This window comes from Globicephala melas, chromosome 6, assembly GCF_963455315.2.
Source record: "Globicephala melas chromosome 6, mGloMel1.2, whole genome shotgun sequence".
In the NCBI taxonomy this organism is placed as follows: Eukaryota; Metazoa; Chordata; class Mammalia; order Artiodactyla; family Delphinidae; genus Globicephala; species Globicephala melas.
In genome coordinates this window covers 81,508,181-81,525,492 of record NC_083319.1, presented here as the reverse complement: position 1 = coordinate 81,525,492, position 17,312 = coordinate 81,508,181, and the positions used below count along the sequence as shown (strand labels likewise).

The window sequence follows — 17,312 nt, the reverse complement described above, 5'->3', positions numbered from 1 at the left end:
TTGCAAAGATTTTCTCCTGTGTTTTTTCTATAAGTTTTATTGTTTTAGATTTCACATTTAGGATCTAGTTTGTAAGGTATGGATCAAAGTTCATATTTTTTGCATATGCATATCTAATTGTTCCAGCCCATTTGTTGAAAATACTATCTGTTCTCTGCTGAATTGCCTTTGCACTTTGTCCAAAATTAGTTTTCTGTATTTGTGTTGGGTTTATTTCTGGGCTCTCCATTCTGTTCCATTGATTGATTTGTCTATCTTTATGCTGGTTATTACATTGTCTTGATGATTATTGCTTTATAATGTCTTGAATTAGTTCCATAATGAGTCTAGTATTAGTTCTTCAGCTTTGTTCTTTTTCAAAGTTGTATTGGCTATTTTAGGTCCTCAATTTCCTTGTCAGCTTGTCAATTTTGAAAAACAACAACAACAAAAACCCAAAACCTGTTGGGGGTTTGACTGGACTTCATTGCATCTGTAGATCAACTGGGGGAGATTTGGCATCTTATTAATAATGAATAATCCACAAACCTGATATATTCTCCATTTATTTAGGTCTTATTACACTCAACTCCACTGGTTATAAACTTAAAACTTTATTTGAATACAGAACATAGGATATTAAATTCCATAATGTGTTAAGAGAAAAAGGAAACTGAAAGATATTTGGGCTCATGGGAGCTGCAGCCCCTGACCTCCTGGAGTGCCCTTTTGCCATTCTCTGTACCAGGGGTGACACACATGAGAAGTACCAGCCTATGGGGCAGCACTTTGCATAGAAATTTGCAGGTGATGTGGTTTGAATTTAGATAAGGTGTAAACTCTTGGAAAAGCAGTAAACCCATCAGGCCTTCCTGAGTCCTGATGACATGATAGGATTCAGGCAAGCACTGGGGCCCTTGATTGTGCCATAGCTTTTCATTAAACGCAGCCGTATTTAATTAGCTAGTTAATTGATGTGCTGCAGCCCTCTATCACAGTTGAGTAGTGGTCTTAGAGGTGTCACCCCAGGTTACGTGTGTATATAGGTTGTGGGATTCTGCAGTTCTTCCAGTCTTGTAAGTTTCCATTCCAGAAGTGCTGGGCATCTAAAGTTTGGTTACTTCTGCTTTACCTTCTCACTGTCTCTGTGTAGGAGACTTGGGGTCAGCCTTAGTTTGACACAAAATCTTTCTCACCTACAGGATTTTGAAGAACCTATTTAAATCAACAAAATCATTTTTTTTTTTTCTTTCAGGAAAAACGCAAAGCTGAAGAAGCCCTCAGTGACCTCAGGCGTCAGTATGAAACAGAAGTGGGAGATCTACAGGTGACAATAAAGAAACTCAAAAAGGTAGGTTTGTGGCAGCTGGGCTTTGAGGGATACTTTCAGTATCTCAATGTGTCTACATTTTTAGCAACTAAAAACATGCAGAATCATATTGAAGCAGTGGATAGATCAGATTTCAGAATCAAATTGGACTCCTTGGCATGAATTTTTTTTAAAGGCCTGTAATTTCTATTTCTAAGGGCAGCCTATCTTCTGCATAGATCTAGTAAATATTTCTGGTCCCTTGAACAGTTGTCCATCAAACCTCAGTTTTCTTTCCTTGGTCTTTACCAAGTGCCTTCAAGTCCCACGTGTCCAGTGGACTGTCTGCTCACGACAGCAGGGACACTGTCTTTCCTGGTCATGTAGCCCTACACTCAGCTTACTGCAAGGTATATGTATTCAGTGAATATTTATTAAATGAAATGAATACTTCTCTTCTCTGTGGAAAGTTCCAGATCTAGAGGACCACTGATCAGCAAGAAGTGGGAGAGAACCTGTTGACATGAAAGCAGAGGTGTGATTGGTTTGGGCCTCTGCTCTATTTGGTTTCTAATGATTAGGGTCCATTTCACTCAGTGGTATGCTGGTAGATGTTTTACAACAGGCTCTGGAAAGGGGAGGAAGGGAGGAGGCATTTGTAGCATTTGCCGATCTTCATGGTATAAATATTCCCACCATTACCGATTTCAAGCTACCAAGTTGACATCACTGAATGCAGAGTTTGGGAAGAAATGCTTAAAATAAATAGGCTCTCGCCTGCTGGTACACATTGGCTCCAGCATAACACTGGATTCACTTCCTGCATGTGGATGGTCTCCATAACTAATGGAAATACCTTAGCTAAAATGAAAATGGGTACTTAAAAAATAATCGTCCCCGAAAGTGGCATTGTGAATTTAGGCACATCACTTTGCTTCTCTGGTTTTTCATAACCAGAGATAACCTTTAATGCTCCTTCCAGTGTTTATACTGAATGAGATTAAGTGATAATTAACTGCATTTGTGGGTTACTGCAATTTAAACCTCTGGAATTATTAAGAATTCTCCCCAGTATCCTTCTTGGAAAAGTATTATCAACGTCAACCTTATATCTGATTTCCAAAGGTCATTAGACCATAATATTATTCTTGTATTACAGAATTTGAATGGACCAATCCTTTGCTTAATGCTAGAGTTACAGATTCTGCTAGTCACTGTCCTCAATTATTTCTGTGTCATCCAAACCTTTAAACTAAGAGAATGTTTGCAAGAGGAGACACAGAGTTGTTTTTTCATATAGTATATGATGAAGACCAAATAGGCCCTGAACAGTAAGAGTCAGGAATGACGAGACCCAAGTCCTTATCAAGACTGTGCCAATTTCAGACTCCCCTGGTGGTGCAGTGGTTAAGAGTCCGCCTGACAAGGCAGGGGACACGGGTTTGAGCCCTGGTCCGGGAAGATCCCACATGCCGCAGAGCTAATAACTAAACCAATGCGCCACAACTACTGAGCCTGCACTCTAGAGCCAGCGAGCCGCAACTACTGAGCCCACGTGCTGCAACTACTGAAGCCCACGCACCTAGAGCCTGTGCTCCGCAACAAGAGAAGCCACCGCAGTGAGAAGCCCATGCACCGCGAAGCCCACGCACCGCAACGAAGAGTAGCCCCCGCTCGCCGCAACTAGAGGGAAAGCCCATGGGTAGCAACAAAGACCCAACGCAGCCAAAAATAAAAAAAAAAATTTTAATTTAAAAAAGACTGTGCCAATTTCTTCTGTAACACCCAGGACAATTGGCTTCATCGTTCTTTTTTTAAAAAAAATAAATTTATTTAGTTATTTATTCATTTATTTATTTTTGGCTGCGTTGGGTCTTCGTTGCTGCACGCTGGGGGCTTTCTCTAGTTGTGGCAAGCGGGGGCTCTTCATTGCGGTGCACAGGCTTCTCACTGCGGTGGCTTCTCGTTGCAGAACATGGGCTCTAGGTGCACAGGCTTCAGTAGTTGTGGCACGCGGGCTCAGTAGTTGTGGCTCATGGGTTTGGTTGCTCCGCGGCATGTGGGATCCTCCTGGAGCAGGGATCGAACTCGTATCCCCTGCCTTGGCAGGCAGACTCTTAACCACTGCACCACCAGGGAAGTCCGGCTTCATCATTCTGATCGTTAGCTTCTCATCTGTAAGATGGGATTAATAATAAACTATCCTGTCTAACCACAGTGACTGACATTTTCTTGACTTTGTAGCTTATTAAGCTCTTCTTCATAATTTAAAAAAATCAAATTCTTAAACTTTCTCTGAGGAAAGTGCAAACTTCCCACTTTTACAGATGAGAACACTGAGTTCCAGGTTAAATAACTTGCACAAAGTCACTCAGCTAATAAGCAATGGGTTGTCTTTCTGTCTTTACACAGTTGGTGCTTTCTCACTTATACCAGACTTCCTGCCTGCCTGATAGGGTTGTTCTGCGAGAGAGTAAGAGATAATTTATGGGAGAACATGTTAAAAGCTGTAAAGGAACATACAGAGGTCTACAGATTTAATATAATCACCAGACATTACCTTATGCCAGTGGTTCTGAGAAACTCATTTTCTTCCCCACAATTTTTTTTCTCTGAAATTGGCATGATCTTAAAATCAGTGGCTCTTTCGGCTTCAGCCACTTGAAAACCTTCCACTGATGCCACCTGGCAAGATGAAGAAAGTCTATCATCAAAGTACTTAGATTTTGATGAAATATCGCATTCATTTTGATCAATGCATGCATATTCTATTAATGGACACCCACAAATCCCCACATTTCCCAAGGGATGTAAGCTATGTGTAAGAAAGACATTTTTGTTGTCCATGTTAGGGATGCTTCTGAGCCAATTTAGTCTGGTAATGCTCAGTAATCAACCAGGAAGTAAAGCTCATTTGTGTATTTATATAATTTTGTGTGTGTGTCTCTAACTTCATACCATACTTAAATTTTATTGACTTAAATCATTATATAAGCATTTTTTGACATCACCATGAAGAAAACATAGTTGATTTTTGACACCAATTCTGCTCTTAAAAATCTTGGACTCTAGTAAGAGAGTTAAAACACTCATAAGTAATTATGATATAGAATAGCAAATAGAAAGGTCCAGACTCATACGCAACATAACTGAAAAAGGGAGGACTGAGTTGCTTGATAGTTGAATGGTTTCCCCAAAACGGCTTTTCAATTGTTTCAAAGAAAAATATACACACTACTATATATATAAAATAGACTACTATATATAAAATAGATAACCTACTATATATAAAATAGATAACCAACACGGACCTACTGTATAGCACAGGAAACTATACTCAGTATCTTATAATAACCTATAATGGAAGAGAATGTAAAAAAAGAATGTATATATATGTGTGTAATTGTACATAAGTACATATGTATAATATGTACTTTACACCTGAAACTAACACACTGTAAATCAACTATATTTCGATTTAAAAAAAAAGAAAAAAAATGTACCTTGGCAAAAAAAAAAATTCATGAAATAAGAAAAACCCTTTTTTAAATGTTTAAATTATTTAAAGCAAATTTTCAAATCCTTCTGGATTATATGTAGTTTAATGATTTATAAGGTTGTATAATGTTGAAAATTGGAGACTTCTAGAATTCCCATATCTACATGCACATATATTCCTAAACTTAACCAAATCAATTCAAAGTGAGTTTGTAAACGCCCAACTTTTATTTGCTTTTTCAGCTAGAAGAACAATCAAAACACATAAGTCAAAAGGAAGATGTAGCTGCATTAAAAAAACAAATTTATGACTTATCAATGGTAAGAATTAACTTTTCACTTACAGTAATATATTTCCTGTTAGACTACTGTTTCCTAAATAAAATCATGCTATGATTTCAATATTCCAGGAATAAAAGCTTAAAGAGAAATTAATACTACAGTTAGAGAAAGTCTTTGAAATACCTCTGACTAAAGGTATTATATTTATGCAGGCTTTTTCCCTCAGTGATACCTATTGTAAATGCTTTTTTTTTTATTCAAAGCAATAATGGCATGGCCTTTAAATTTTAAATAGTTAACCCCTGCATTCTTATAACATCAACTTTCATCTGTTTCCCTGACTTTGTAAGATGAGGTATTATTGCCCTGCCCTTCCTCCAAGTTTTCTGTCTGTCCCTTTTCCATCTTCTACTGCCCCTATCTTTAGTATTTCTGTTGCCATAAATGATAACATCAACATCGTTATATTATCGTCATTTTCTTTATTTTGTTTTCAGGTTGACTCTAAAAGTTGAAAACCAATAATGAACATTTCCTTTATCGTGACTCTAAATATTCTCCCTGCAGAGCCAAGAAGTGAGCTAAAATTGCAGTTCTTTCTCTCCACTCATTATCCCTGTGCCACTCAAAAGAGAAGGTCCCCCAGCTTTGTGGTCAGATAAATCCCCTTTATGCATTACCAGTTTCAGATTTTGCTACCTCCTAGTTGGTTTTGTGCTTGGATCACAGTGTTCTCATAGAGTTGCTTACTTCTCATGGATTCTCTGGTGGAGTTTTTGGTTTCTTATAAAAAGAGCCTGCCATCTTCATGATATTACCTCTACCTTGCAACTTCTTATTTATTCTTTCCAGTACATGGAATTTTTTTTTTCTCCTTGAAAATATTAATTTTGGAGTCCAGGAAATTTCAATTCTTATTGGACTGGCTGCTTTTTAAACTTGCTACCCAGATGTCATCTTGGAATTTCTGATCATTTTAGGTAGCTGTGGTAGGATTCCTGCACAGCTAGGCAAACATCTGTTTAGCTCAAGGCCTCTCCCCTGAAAGATGCCCTTCCTCAGAGCTCTGTGTGTGAAGCTGGCTGTCAGATATAGGAACCCAATTACCAGATGCATGGGGCCTGGATGTTCAGAGAGAAGCCTTAGCTTTGCTTTTGGGAATCATTCAGTTATTTTAAAAAAGACAAGCCCCATCTTGTTGCCTTTGGAATCAACTCTGGCTTATCTGCTCTTCTTTCCTAGGGTAAGAGCAGGTAAAGGCTTGAGAGGCAGCATGTCTTAATGTACAGTTTTAATCTCTATTTCCAGACCCCCTTTCTCACTCTCTGGGGTTCTGCCTGACCAGTTGTCTCTTCTTTGTTCTACAGCAGAACCTTCAACACACATCTTCTGGACCTCCTTTTTCCCTACTCTCTTCCCCTTGTCAGCACATTGCCATCCGGTTTCCTTTTTCCAGCCATATGTTTAAATCACCTGACTGCTGATGGGCCCCTTTTCCATTCTTTTAATTTTTATTGGTTTATTTCCTTTGGTATTTCATGTTAATGGGGTCTCAAAAGGGAAAGAAGACAAATTCATGTGCCCAGTCCACCATATTGAACTGGAAGCCTCCAATGATTTTTTTCTTTCTCTTTTTTTTGTTTTTGTGTTTGTTTTTTTGTTTTTAAGAAAAATATAGAAATCTCCTAACCACACTGGCTTATTTTCAAGTGCAAAATTAAAAATGTTAGGTGATAGGATTTATTGTGAAAAGTAGCCAGTCTACCTGGTAACAGGTATTGTTAATTCCACAGAATATCTATCAGTAGTTCCACAGCTCTCATTAAGTAAAACAGATGTTTAAATGTTTGGTCTCCGTTAATTTGCCAATAACATGTTAAAGTACGTCATGATAAACTCTTGACTGTTGTAGTTTCACACCAAATGTCAAGTATTTTTAAAAAAGAGCTTTGAGGATTTAATTTTTGACTCTTTAATACTTTATGAAAATATCAAATTACCTTGAATTGATAATTAGTTATTTGAACACCAAGATTTGAAGACTTGTGGAGGGGTGAGAGTGATGTGTGGGAAGGTTACACTACACTTGACTTCACTTCTCCCGGGTAGAAACTCTGAGTCTAATGACCTGCACTGTGCCTTTCCTCTAGGAAAATCAGAAAGTTAAGAAAGATCTTTTAGAAGCACAGACAAACATAGCCTTTCTTCAGAGTGAATTAGATTCTTTGAAAAGTGATTATGCTGATCAGAGTCTGAATTCTGAAAGGTATGAAACTTCACATTTTACTTTCCAGTTTGAGTGGAATGTTTATTTAGGTAACCATCCATGTCATTGAAGCTCAGCTATGTAATAATAAAGGGTTATTTATTAACTTTACTAATGTGTTCTTTGCTTTCTAAAGATTTTACTTTTAGTGTCAGATTTCCTAGTGATTTTTGTGTTTTCAATTTTTTTAATTATTGGCTGCTCAGGAAAGTGCAGGGCTTAGTAATGTTTGAATTAACTGGCAGCAGAAGAATATATCTAAAGTGTCAAGAGGCAGCGCTAATTGAAGTGCTTTGAAGGTAGGAATCCTGGCCCTACAACATAAAATAATGGAAAATGAGACATCTTAGGCAAGTCATTTTATTTTGCTGTGCTTTAGTTTTGCAGTATGGTGTTAATAACATATGACCTAACACACATGTACCCACAGAGGCATGTAATTATATATAAGGAAGATACACATGTATATTTATATAAGGGTATTTAAATATAAAATTCATCTATATGCATTAGTATATGTGTGTATCCCCTAGTACATGTATACTTGAGAAAAACACCTTGTGTTTTGTTTGTTGGTTTGCAGACTTTAATCAGAATTAAGGTCCTGTAATGGAAAGCAGTGAAACATTTATTAAGGACTTAACTATATACAGGTCCCTGAGCTAGATAAGGAGTTATGAGTGTGGAATATATAAAAAAAAGAAAAGACGTGGCCTCTGCTCTTTGAGAACTTCAAATTTAGTTGGGAAAAATTAAAAGTTAAAAGCGTTATGGAGTTAAACAGCATAAGAACTCAGCCATGTCAGAAACAATACCACTGCAGTGTCACAGGTTGGGTTCATTGCCATGAGATGGTAGACAGAGTGTTCCTTTAGTTCAGAAAGGTGGAGACTTTATTAAAGAAGAGATACTTGAGATGAGTTTGTCAGCAAGCAACACAGGTCACACTGACAATTGCCCGGCACTGTCTTTAGTACTTTACTAGCGTTAACGCATTCATGGTTTCCTATGAGATAGGGACTTTCCTTATCCCCATTTCACAGATGGGAGAAGAGTCTCAGAGATGTTCCAGGTGAGGCAGAACCCAAAGCAGGAGCAAGGACATGGGGAAGGATGAGACTGGTTTGGGGAACAGTGGTCAGCCTGGTGGACAGAAAAAGATATTTGGAATGGAAAGGCAAACATTTAAAAAAGATTAAAAAGTTTAAAAGCTAGTTTAAGGCTATAATGTAAGGCCCCAGAATTTTTGGCTAAGGAACTTAAATTCCCACAGACAATTGGGAAACTTTTAGCCTTATCAAGAGAGCAAATGGACAGCTTATTACAGACAAAATTTGACAGCCTGAGGTTTTTTGGAAGCTAGTGATGGGGTTTTATCTGCTTAGAAATGGGGCAGGTGTGAGGTAGGGGCTGGAGGTAAGTGGCTGATGTTCTGAGTGGACATTTTGAGGAGGAGGCCAGGGCTTCTTCACAATAAAGCAACAGAGGAATCGCTGAGCGTGAGTTTACAGTGAACAGAGAAAGCCTGGTCCTGTGGATTCCACTGTGGCTTAGGGTAAGGCGGGGAGCGCAGGCAGGGCTGGGAGCACAGTGAGGAGGAGGAATCACAAGAAGGGAGAGTACAGCTGGGGCTGAAGTTGCATATGGCTTGGAATGAGCAGAGAAGAGTCAGAGGTGAGAGAATGGATTGGGCGGAAGGGACTGGTAATGTGAGTAGCTGGGGAGAGGGGACTCAGCAGAACATCAGGGGTTCAGTCCCAGTGAAGAACAGAACCAGGTCAGTGGGCTGGGGTGGAGGAGCTGGTGGGTGCAGGGAGGGGGATGGGGGGAGCAGAGCCTTGCGAGAGGAAGCAGAGGCGTGGGTGTGCTTGTGGGTCACAGGAGGAGAGGAGGCTGCTGATGTCTCAGAGGAACCAGGCAGCAGCACAGAGAGAAGACCACGGTCAAGCACACAGGCCTTCGGAAAAGGCGGAAAGAGGGTCTGGGAGGGTAGGTGTCGGTAAGGCAGGACTGAACACCTAATCCGCATTCAAACATAAAATATAATTTTACAGGGATCTGGAAATAATCCGAGAGTACACAGAAGATCGAAATAGTCTTGAGAGGCAAATTGAAATACTCCAGTAAGTTCTCATATAAAGTCCTCATCACATTTACATTTAACTTATGTTTTGTTAGTAAAACAGGTGCCACATGTAACACGAGTTGCCATATATCAAAGGCTGGGTTCGCGGCTCCACGCGTGTCCCTTCTCGACACGGTGTGTTCAGCACGTCAGCTTCGCTTTCTGATGCTTCTAATCCTACATAAACTATTCAAATCCAGGGACTAGAGTATAATTCTCTAAAAGTGCTCGCAAGTCAGGTGATATGTCTGGCACGTCTTTATGATACCTTTATTTTACTGTAAAGGACAGTGGCCCTGACCTCATCAGCTTTCTCTGCAGCTCAGCACACTGAGAGGTTTCAGGCGTCTCACATAGTGCATGTCACATCACTAGGCATACACGATCATTCTTTGGCAATTTATTGTGTCTGGTTAGCAGTATATTTTTCTTTTCTTTTTTTTTTAACCTCTTGGAAATATTACACCTGCTCTGTCAAATTTGCAGCTAAGTTTTAGGAATTCCATCCTCTGAGACCTTCCCCACAAAACCTCCCCCTTTCCCACTGCCCCTTTCTCTTTTTCACCTAGGCAGTATTTTCTTCTGGTTTTAGTTCCCCCAAATGATGCCAGGTCAGATTTGACAATTTTTTTCCATCATTATGAACGCTTATTACATCTCACCTGTGACAATGATAGAGTTGATATATTACAAGAATCCTGTTAATTCATTTATTCATTCATTCAGCAGGTTTTCACTCAGCACCTTTTATGGTTCAGGTATGCCAGGAGCTGAGGATACAGTAGCAAGTAGGAGAAAAAGGCCTATCTCCTTATGGGGCTAGTCCAGGGGAAGAGGATGGAACCTGATCAATACTTACAGATGTTAGATGCCAAAGGAGCGGCAGGGGCCAGGGGGAGCCGAGTGTCTCGTAAGGGCATCCTCCTAACCAGAAAGGTCTAGGAAGCGTCTGACTTCTGAAGGACGAATAAGCCTGAAGCAGGGAGATAGTAGCCAGTCTCTACGGCAGAGACTTCATTTGATAGAAGAGGTTGCTCAGTCTCTGATAGCTTAAATGGCTGCTGTAAGGCATACAGAAAGTAAGTGCCTGACTTGGGATTTGAACCTGAGTCAACATTGGAGCCTTTAACTGGTATAAAACTGGTATAAAACTGCTGGTGGTACAGCACCATGCCACAAGAAGGATGCAGGAGTAGCCAGGAGAAAGAAGTGTGACATAACACAGCACATCCGTGCAGCGGGGATAGAGAGTAGGTGGGGCCGGCTGGCTTCAGGCCTTTAGGGAACACAGACCTGCACCAAACCTATCCAAACAATGGAGCTACCTGAAGGAGCAGTGGGTTCCACAGCATAGCTGACTCACTCCTAAAATGCCTTGAGACCTCTAAAGAGAGGTGACACACTGTTAAGTTGCACTTCTAGTAGTGAATTATGATCTCGGTTATGAGGTTTGAAGGGAAGTGGCAGAAAGATACAAGCGGTGGTAATGCCACGTTCTGAATATCACAGCCTGAAAAGAAGTGGTGACTTTCACCCCCACTAATACTTTCCTTATCTATTTATTTACTTTGTAGAACAGCTAACAGGAAACTGCATGACAGTAACGATGGCCTAAGGAGTGCCCTTGAAAACAGTTACAGCAAGTTCAACAGATCCTTGGTATGTGATAGAATTTTATAATGCATTTCATTCTTTCTCGTGGTAGTTTCATAAAAATCATATATTTTCTTAGAAGAGAACTTATAATAATGAGAAACTATTTCATATAATAAAAGGAGACATTTTCCCAACTTAAAAAATATGCCACTCCTCTGCATAAATAAATGTCTAAGTGTCAGCCAACTCTTTGTTCAATGTTCCAGAAAACCAGAGAAAGATGTATAAGGTGTGACCTGGGTCCTGGAAGAGTTTATAGTATAGTAGGGAGTTAAGATGTGCGCAGATAGCAATAATAGAAGAAAAAGTGAGATGTCTCATGGAGGTTAAAATATATATTGCCCAGTTGAGAGGAGAGAGAGGGTGCTTCTGGCTGAGGAGTTTATTTAGACCCACTGGTTTGTTCTTTCTGGTAGTGAGATCATCAGAGTGGAGGCCTTGGGCCTTAAACCCTCCTACAGAAACAAGCTAAGGCCCATTTGGAATTTTGAGGACCTTTCCCTAGACTACATGTGCCAGAAAGCCTCTTCCCCCACTTTTGGGGGTCAGCTTCAAGGTTGGGGTTCCAGTGCCACAGCTTTGGGTATGGATGAGTCAGCTACTAAGCCAAATGATGGTTTGAGAAGAGATAAATCCTCAGTCGGTATTGCAGGGTCCTGGCAAATCTGGGGAACCAAGATTCCCCTTTATGGCTTATATGGTAGGGTTTGGACTTAAGACATGATGAGGAGAGAGTACTATGGGAAGTTGTTGCAGTTTTTCCCTTGATTTCTGTGCTTTCGTTTTCTCAGGTAGGATACCAAACTTTTAATTACATTAGTAAACTAGTGTGCTACAGTTTTTAAAAATGTACACAGAATTTTTACATGTAATAACAAAATATTACGTATTTTATGTATTACAGCGCATAAATAATATATCACCAGGGAATACAATTTCCAGAAGCAGTCCTAAATTTAATGCTCATTCTCCTCAACCTCTGGGCTATGACAGGTATGTTAACACCTACTTACTTTTTGTTTAAATTCTGGAACAGAGTTAAAAGGAAAGTACATTTCCTTACAGGTAAATTAGAATAACAGAATATATTTGGGGCACTAATATCTGTTTTCTACTATCTTACTTTAAATTTATGAAACATGAAACATGTAACGATTAAAGTAAAAATGTTTTAGAGAGAGTAAAGTGATTCCTTTAAGATGTTATCGTGACTTGGTTTTATGTATGCTTACCCTTACCTCATGCCTATTAAGTCTTGTTTCTTAGAAGTGCCCTCAGTAAGAGGTGTTTCAGGGAAGCCAGTGGAACTACCATATGTGATGTTGTGATATACGCAGTCTATGATGTTGAGACTCTTGGCACAATCTGTAAATGTTTAATAGCTCAGTATAATATTATGCAAGCTATGTTCAAGGAAAGGCAAACTTTCAAAACAAACAGAAATGTGGCAAGTAGATGTTTATGCGCTAATGTATTAAAGGAGTCACAGAGGCTTCCCAGAAGTGAGGATTTAGCTCTATTTTTAATCAAATGAAGTGAAATATTAGCCCTGCTATAACTTGAGATCTAGCAGTAAAAACTGAAAGATTACATTTGTGTACACATGTGTATACATATACATGTCCAGTGTTGCTACTTAATAGGCTAACTTGGAGTATGTCAAAGTTTGATGGTAGACGTGAGTGCATAAACTGCAGGTCTCTGGCTCTCCATTTCTGATGCCACTTTCATAATTTATGTTCCTTCCCTTTTCATTTGAGGACTTTTGGTGTAAAGAATAATGTACTTAGTATCTTGGCATTAGCAAAATGGCCATATCCCCTTTCAGGAAGGTCTGTTTCCAAGGCTTACTGGTAATCACTTTTAATAAAATTCTATCCAAGTATCAGATGTTTTTATTATTCACTGATTTATTTAATAAAAAATTTGAATGGTTTATCTATTTGTAGGAAACTGGCTTCTCTGTTTTTGAGAAATAGATATTACTTTTTTTTAAGTTTAAAAAGGTATTATTCTTTATTTTTAAAAATTGTGATAAAATATACATAACGTAAAACTTACCATCTTCACTATATTTAAGTGTACAGTTCAGTGGCATTAAGTACATTCACATTGTTTTGCAACCGTCACCACCACCCACCTCCAGAACATTTTTCTTTTTTCTTTTTTTTTTCCACACACACACACACACACACACTGTATTTTATTTTTACAATAGATAAACTGACACCAGGCATTGTACATGGATGACCACAACAAAAGCAACAATGATTGCACTTACGAAACACACTCATACTATGTCATAATATTGACATTCAGTCCAGTAATCCTCCACTGTAACAGCTCCTTTACTTTGCAATGAAAATTGATTTGTATATTTTTTGCCTCTGGGACCTTGTGGGATTTTTTTTTTATTCAAACAGAAAGTCACAAAAATTATAATCATCCTCATCAGTTCACTCAGTCCCATGTAATTAATTTTTTTTTCATCTTGATCTTTTGTTAGCACTTTTATGAATTCATAAGTTTTCCATTAGAGTTCTGAAAATGCTTCTTCATTCAGTTCAGCAGTATAGTTAGTTACCAGAAACCTGTACTTGTCAGAGTCTTTTCCATGAATTTCTTGAAGATGAAACCCTTCTATAGGAACATTTTTGCAAAAGCATCAGGGTACACCCAGAACTGTCTGTAAATGACAAAAGACTTAAAAATGACCACGGTTAAAGATTTGATGAAAGTTCATAATAATGCAATTGACAAGGAAATTTAGTTATTTCTGAGATATACATTTTAAGGTAATAACTAGAATTATGACTTATAACATTATACCAGAACGTATAAGAGTTTTAGAAATTTCATGTAATGTCTGAAACATTTATATTAACATATTTCCATACAAATAACCCACAGAGAGTTTAGCATTAGTTGTTTTTTTGTTTCTTTATACTGCAGGTTCTTATTAGTCATCAATTTTATACACATCAGTGTATACATGTCAATCCCAATCGCCCAATTCAGCACATCACCATCCCCACCCCACCGCGGTTTTCCCCCCATGGTGTCCATACGTTTGTTCTCTACATCTGTGTCTCAACTTCTGCCCTGCAAACCGGTTCATCTGTACCATTTTTCTAAGTTCCACATACATGCATTAATATACAATATTTGTTTTTCTCTTTCTGACTTACTTCACTCTGTATGACAGTCTTTAGATCCATCCACATCTCAACAAATGACTCAATTTCGTTCCTTTTTATGGCTGAGTAATATTCCATTGTATATATGTACCACAACTTCTTTATCCATTCGTCTGTCGATGGGCATTTAAGTTGCCTCCATGACCTGGCTGTTGTAAATAGTGCTGCAATGAATATTGGGGTGCATGTGTCTTTTTGAATTATGGTTTTCTCTGGGTATATGCCCAGTAGTGGGATTGCTGGATCATATGGTAATTCTATTTTTAGTTTTTTAAGGAACCCCCATAGGTTCCTTAAAAAACCTATGTATCACTTATGAATATAGATGCAAAAATCCTCAACAAAATATTAGCAAACCAAATCCAACAATACATTAAAAGGATCATACATCATGATCAAGTGGAATTTATCCCAGGGATGCAAGGATTTTTCAATATCAATGTGATGCACCACATTAACAAACTGAAGAATAAAAACCATATGATCAGCTCAGTAGATGCAGAAAAAGCTTTTGACAAAATTCAACATCCACTAATGATTTAAAAAACTCTCCAGAAAGTGGGCATAGAGGGAACATACCTCAACATAATAAAGGCCATATATGACAAACCCACAGCTAACATCATTTACTCAAAGGTGAAAAAGTGAAAGCATTTCCTCTAAGATCAGGAACGAGACAAGGATGCCCACTCTTGCCACTTTTATTCAGCATTGTTTTGGAAGTCCTAGCCACAGCAATCAGAGAAGAGAAAGAAACAGAAAGAATCCAAATTGGAAAGGAAGAAGTGAAACTGTCACTATTTGCAGATGGCATGATACTATACATAGAAAATCCTAAAGATGCCACCAGAAGACTACTAGAGCTCATCAATGAATTTGGTAAAGTTGCAGGATACAAGATTAATATACAGAAATCTGTTGCATTTTTATACACTAAGAGTGAACTACCAGCAAGAGAAATTAAGGAAACAGTCCCATTTACCACCTCATCAAAAAGAATAAAATACCTAGGAATAAACCTACCAAAGAAGGTAAAAGACCTGTTCTTGGAAAACTATAAGACACTGAAGAAAGAAACTGAATATGACACAAACATATGGAAAGATATACTATGTTCTTGGATTGGAAGAATCATATTGTTAAAATGACCATACTGCCCAAGGCAATCTACAGAGTCAATGCAATCCCTAACAATGTAATCACTAACAAAATACCAAAGGCATTTTTCTAGAACAAATAATTTTAACATTTGTATGGAAACACAAAGGACCCTGAATAGCCAAAATCATGTTGAGAACGAAGAACAGAGCTGGAGGAATCATGCTCCCTGACTTCAGACTATGTTACAAAGCTACAGTCATCAAAATAGTGTGGTGCTGACACAAAAACAGACACATAGATCATTGGAACAGGATAGAGAGTCCAGAAGTAAACCCACACACTTATGGTCAATAAATCTATTACAAGGAGGCAAGAATATACAATGGAGAAAAGACAGTCTCTTCAGTAGCCAGTCCTGGGAAAACTAGACAGCTACGTGTAAAAGAATGAAATTAGAACATTCTCTAACAATGTATGCAAAAATAAACTCAAAATGGATTAAAAATCTAAGTGTAAGATCAGATACCATAAAACACGTAGAGGAAAATGTAGGCAGAACATTCTTTAATATAAATCATAGGAATATTCTTTGGATCCATCTCCTAAAACAAAGGAAATAAAAGCAAAAATTAACAAATGGGACCTAATTAAACTTATGAGCTTTTGCACAGCAAAGGAAATTATCAACAGATCAAAAAGACAACCCACTGAATGGCAGAAAATATTTGGAAATGTATGACCAACAAGGGGTTAATATCCAACATATATAAACAGCTTACATAACCAAACATCAAAAAAACGAACAGCCGAATTAAAAAATGGGCAGAAGAACTGAATAGACATTTCTCTAAAGAGGTTGCTGATGGCCAACAGGCACTTGAGAAGATGCTCAACATCGCTAATCATCAGGGAAATGCCAATCAAAACCACAGTAAGATATCACCTCACACCTGTCAGGTGCTATCATCAAAAAGATGATATCATCAAAAAGAACACAAATAACGAATGTTGGCGAGGATGTGGAAAAAAGGGAATCCTCATACACTGTTAGTGGGAATGTAAATTGGTGCAGCCACTGTGGAAAACAGTATGAAGTTTTCTCAAAAAACTAACAATGGAATTACCATATGACCCAGCAATTCCACTTCTGGATATATATCTGAAAAAAACAAAAACACTAATTCTAAAAGATGCATGCAGCCCAGCGTTCATAGTAGCATTACAATAGCCAAGATATGGAAGCAACCTAAGTGTCCATCAACAGATGAACGGATAAAGAAGATGTAGTATATATATACAATGAAATACAACTCAGCCATAAAAACTAATGAAATTTTGCCATTTGTAGCAACATGGATGGACTTGGAGGGCGTTATGCTAAATGAAATAAGTGAGACAGAGAAAGACAAATACTGTATGATATCTCTTATATGTGGACTCTAAAAAATACAACAAACTACTGAACATAACAAAAAAGAAGCAGACTCACAGATACAGAGAACAAACTAGTAGTTACTAGTGGGGAGGGAGGAAGGGGCAATATAGGGGTAGGGCAGTAAGAGGTACAAACTATTAGGTATAAAGTAAGCTACAAGGATATATTGTACAACGTGGGGAATATAACCAATATTTTTTAATAACTGTAAATGGAGTATAACCTTTAAAAATTGTGAATCACTATATTGTATACCTATAATTTATATAATAGTGTACATCAACTATACTTCAGTTAAAATTTTTTTAATTAAAAGCATCTTGTAAATTTAATTTTATTGCTTTTGTGGCCTTATTGGATTTTAAGTTGTATATTTGTTTTAGTTTTGAGTTTTTTCTAAGAACTCTAACAAAAATATAACTTGTTTTGTATTTTTACATATTTAATTGTAATTAAAATATTCT

General features: G+C 37.9%; 1 protein-coding gene and 1 long non-coding RNA gene across 3 annotated transcripts in view; one reads left to right on the top strand and one right to left on the bottom strand.

The window, feature by feature from the left end:
* The window catches only part of LOC138842728 (uncharacterized), a 64,228-nt gene that overhangs the window by 8,803 nt on the left and 38,113 nt on the right, over window positions 1–17,312 (bottom strand). Inside the window, exon 3 of one of the 2 annotated variants that reach the window (XR_011377548.1) lies at window positions 13,145–13,801. The exons of the other annotated variant lie outside the window; for it this stretch is intronic. This is a non-coding gene — a long non-coding RNA (uncharacterized lncRNA). Of the gene's footprint in view, window positions 1–13,144; window positions 13,802–17,312 lie in introns of those variants that run through there. 2 annotated transcript variants of the gene reach the window in all.
* Window positions 1–17,312, top strand: part of RASEF (RAS and EF-hand domain containing) — a 70,868-nt gene that overhangs the window by 36,183 nt on the left and 17,373 nt on the right. The window contains exons 4-9 of the mRNA XM_030832769.3: window positions 1,235–1,330; window positions 5,030–5,107; window positions 7,219–7,334; window positions 9,389–9,457; window positions 11,034–11,118; window positions 12,020–12,108. Of these exons, the coding sequence (XP_030688629.1) occupies window positions 1,235–1,330; window positions 5,030–5,107; window positions 7,219–7,334; window positions 9,389–9,457; window positions 11,034–11,118; window positions 12,020–12,108 (533 nt within the window). The remainder of the gene's footprint in view (window positions 1–1,234; window positions 1,331–5,029; window positions 5,108–7,218; window positions 7,335–9,388; window positions 9,458–11,033; window positions 11,119–12,019; window positions 12,109–17,312) is intronic.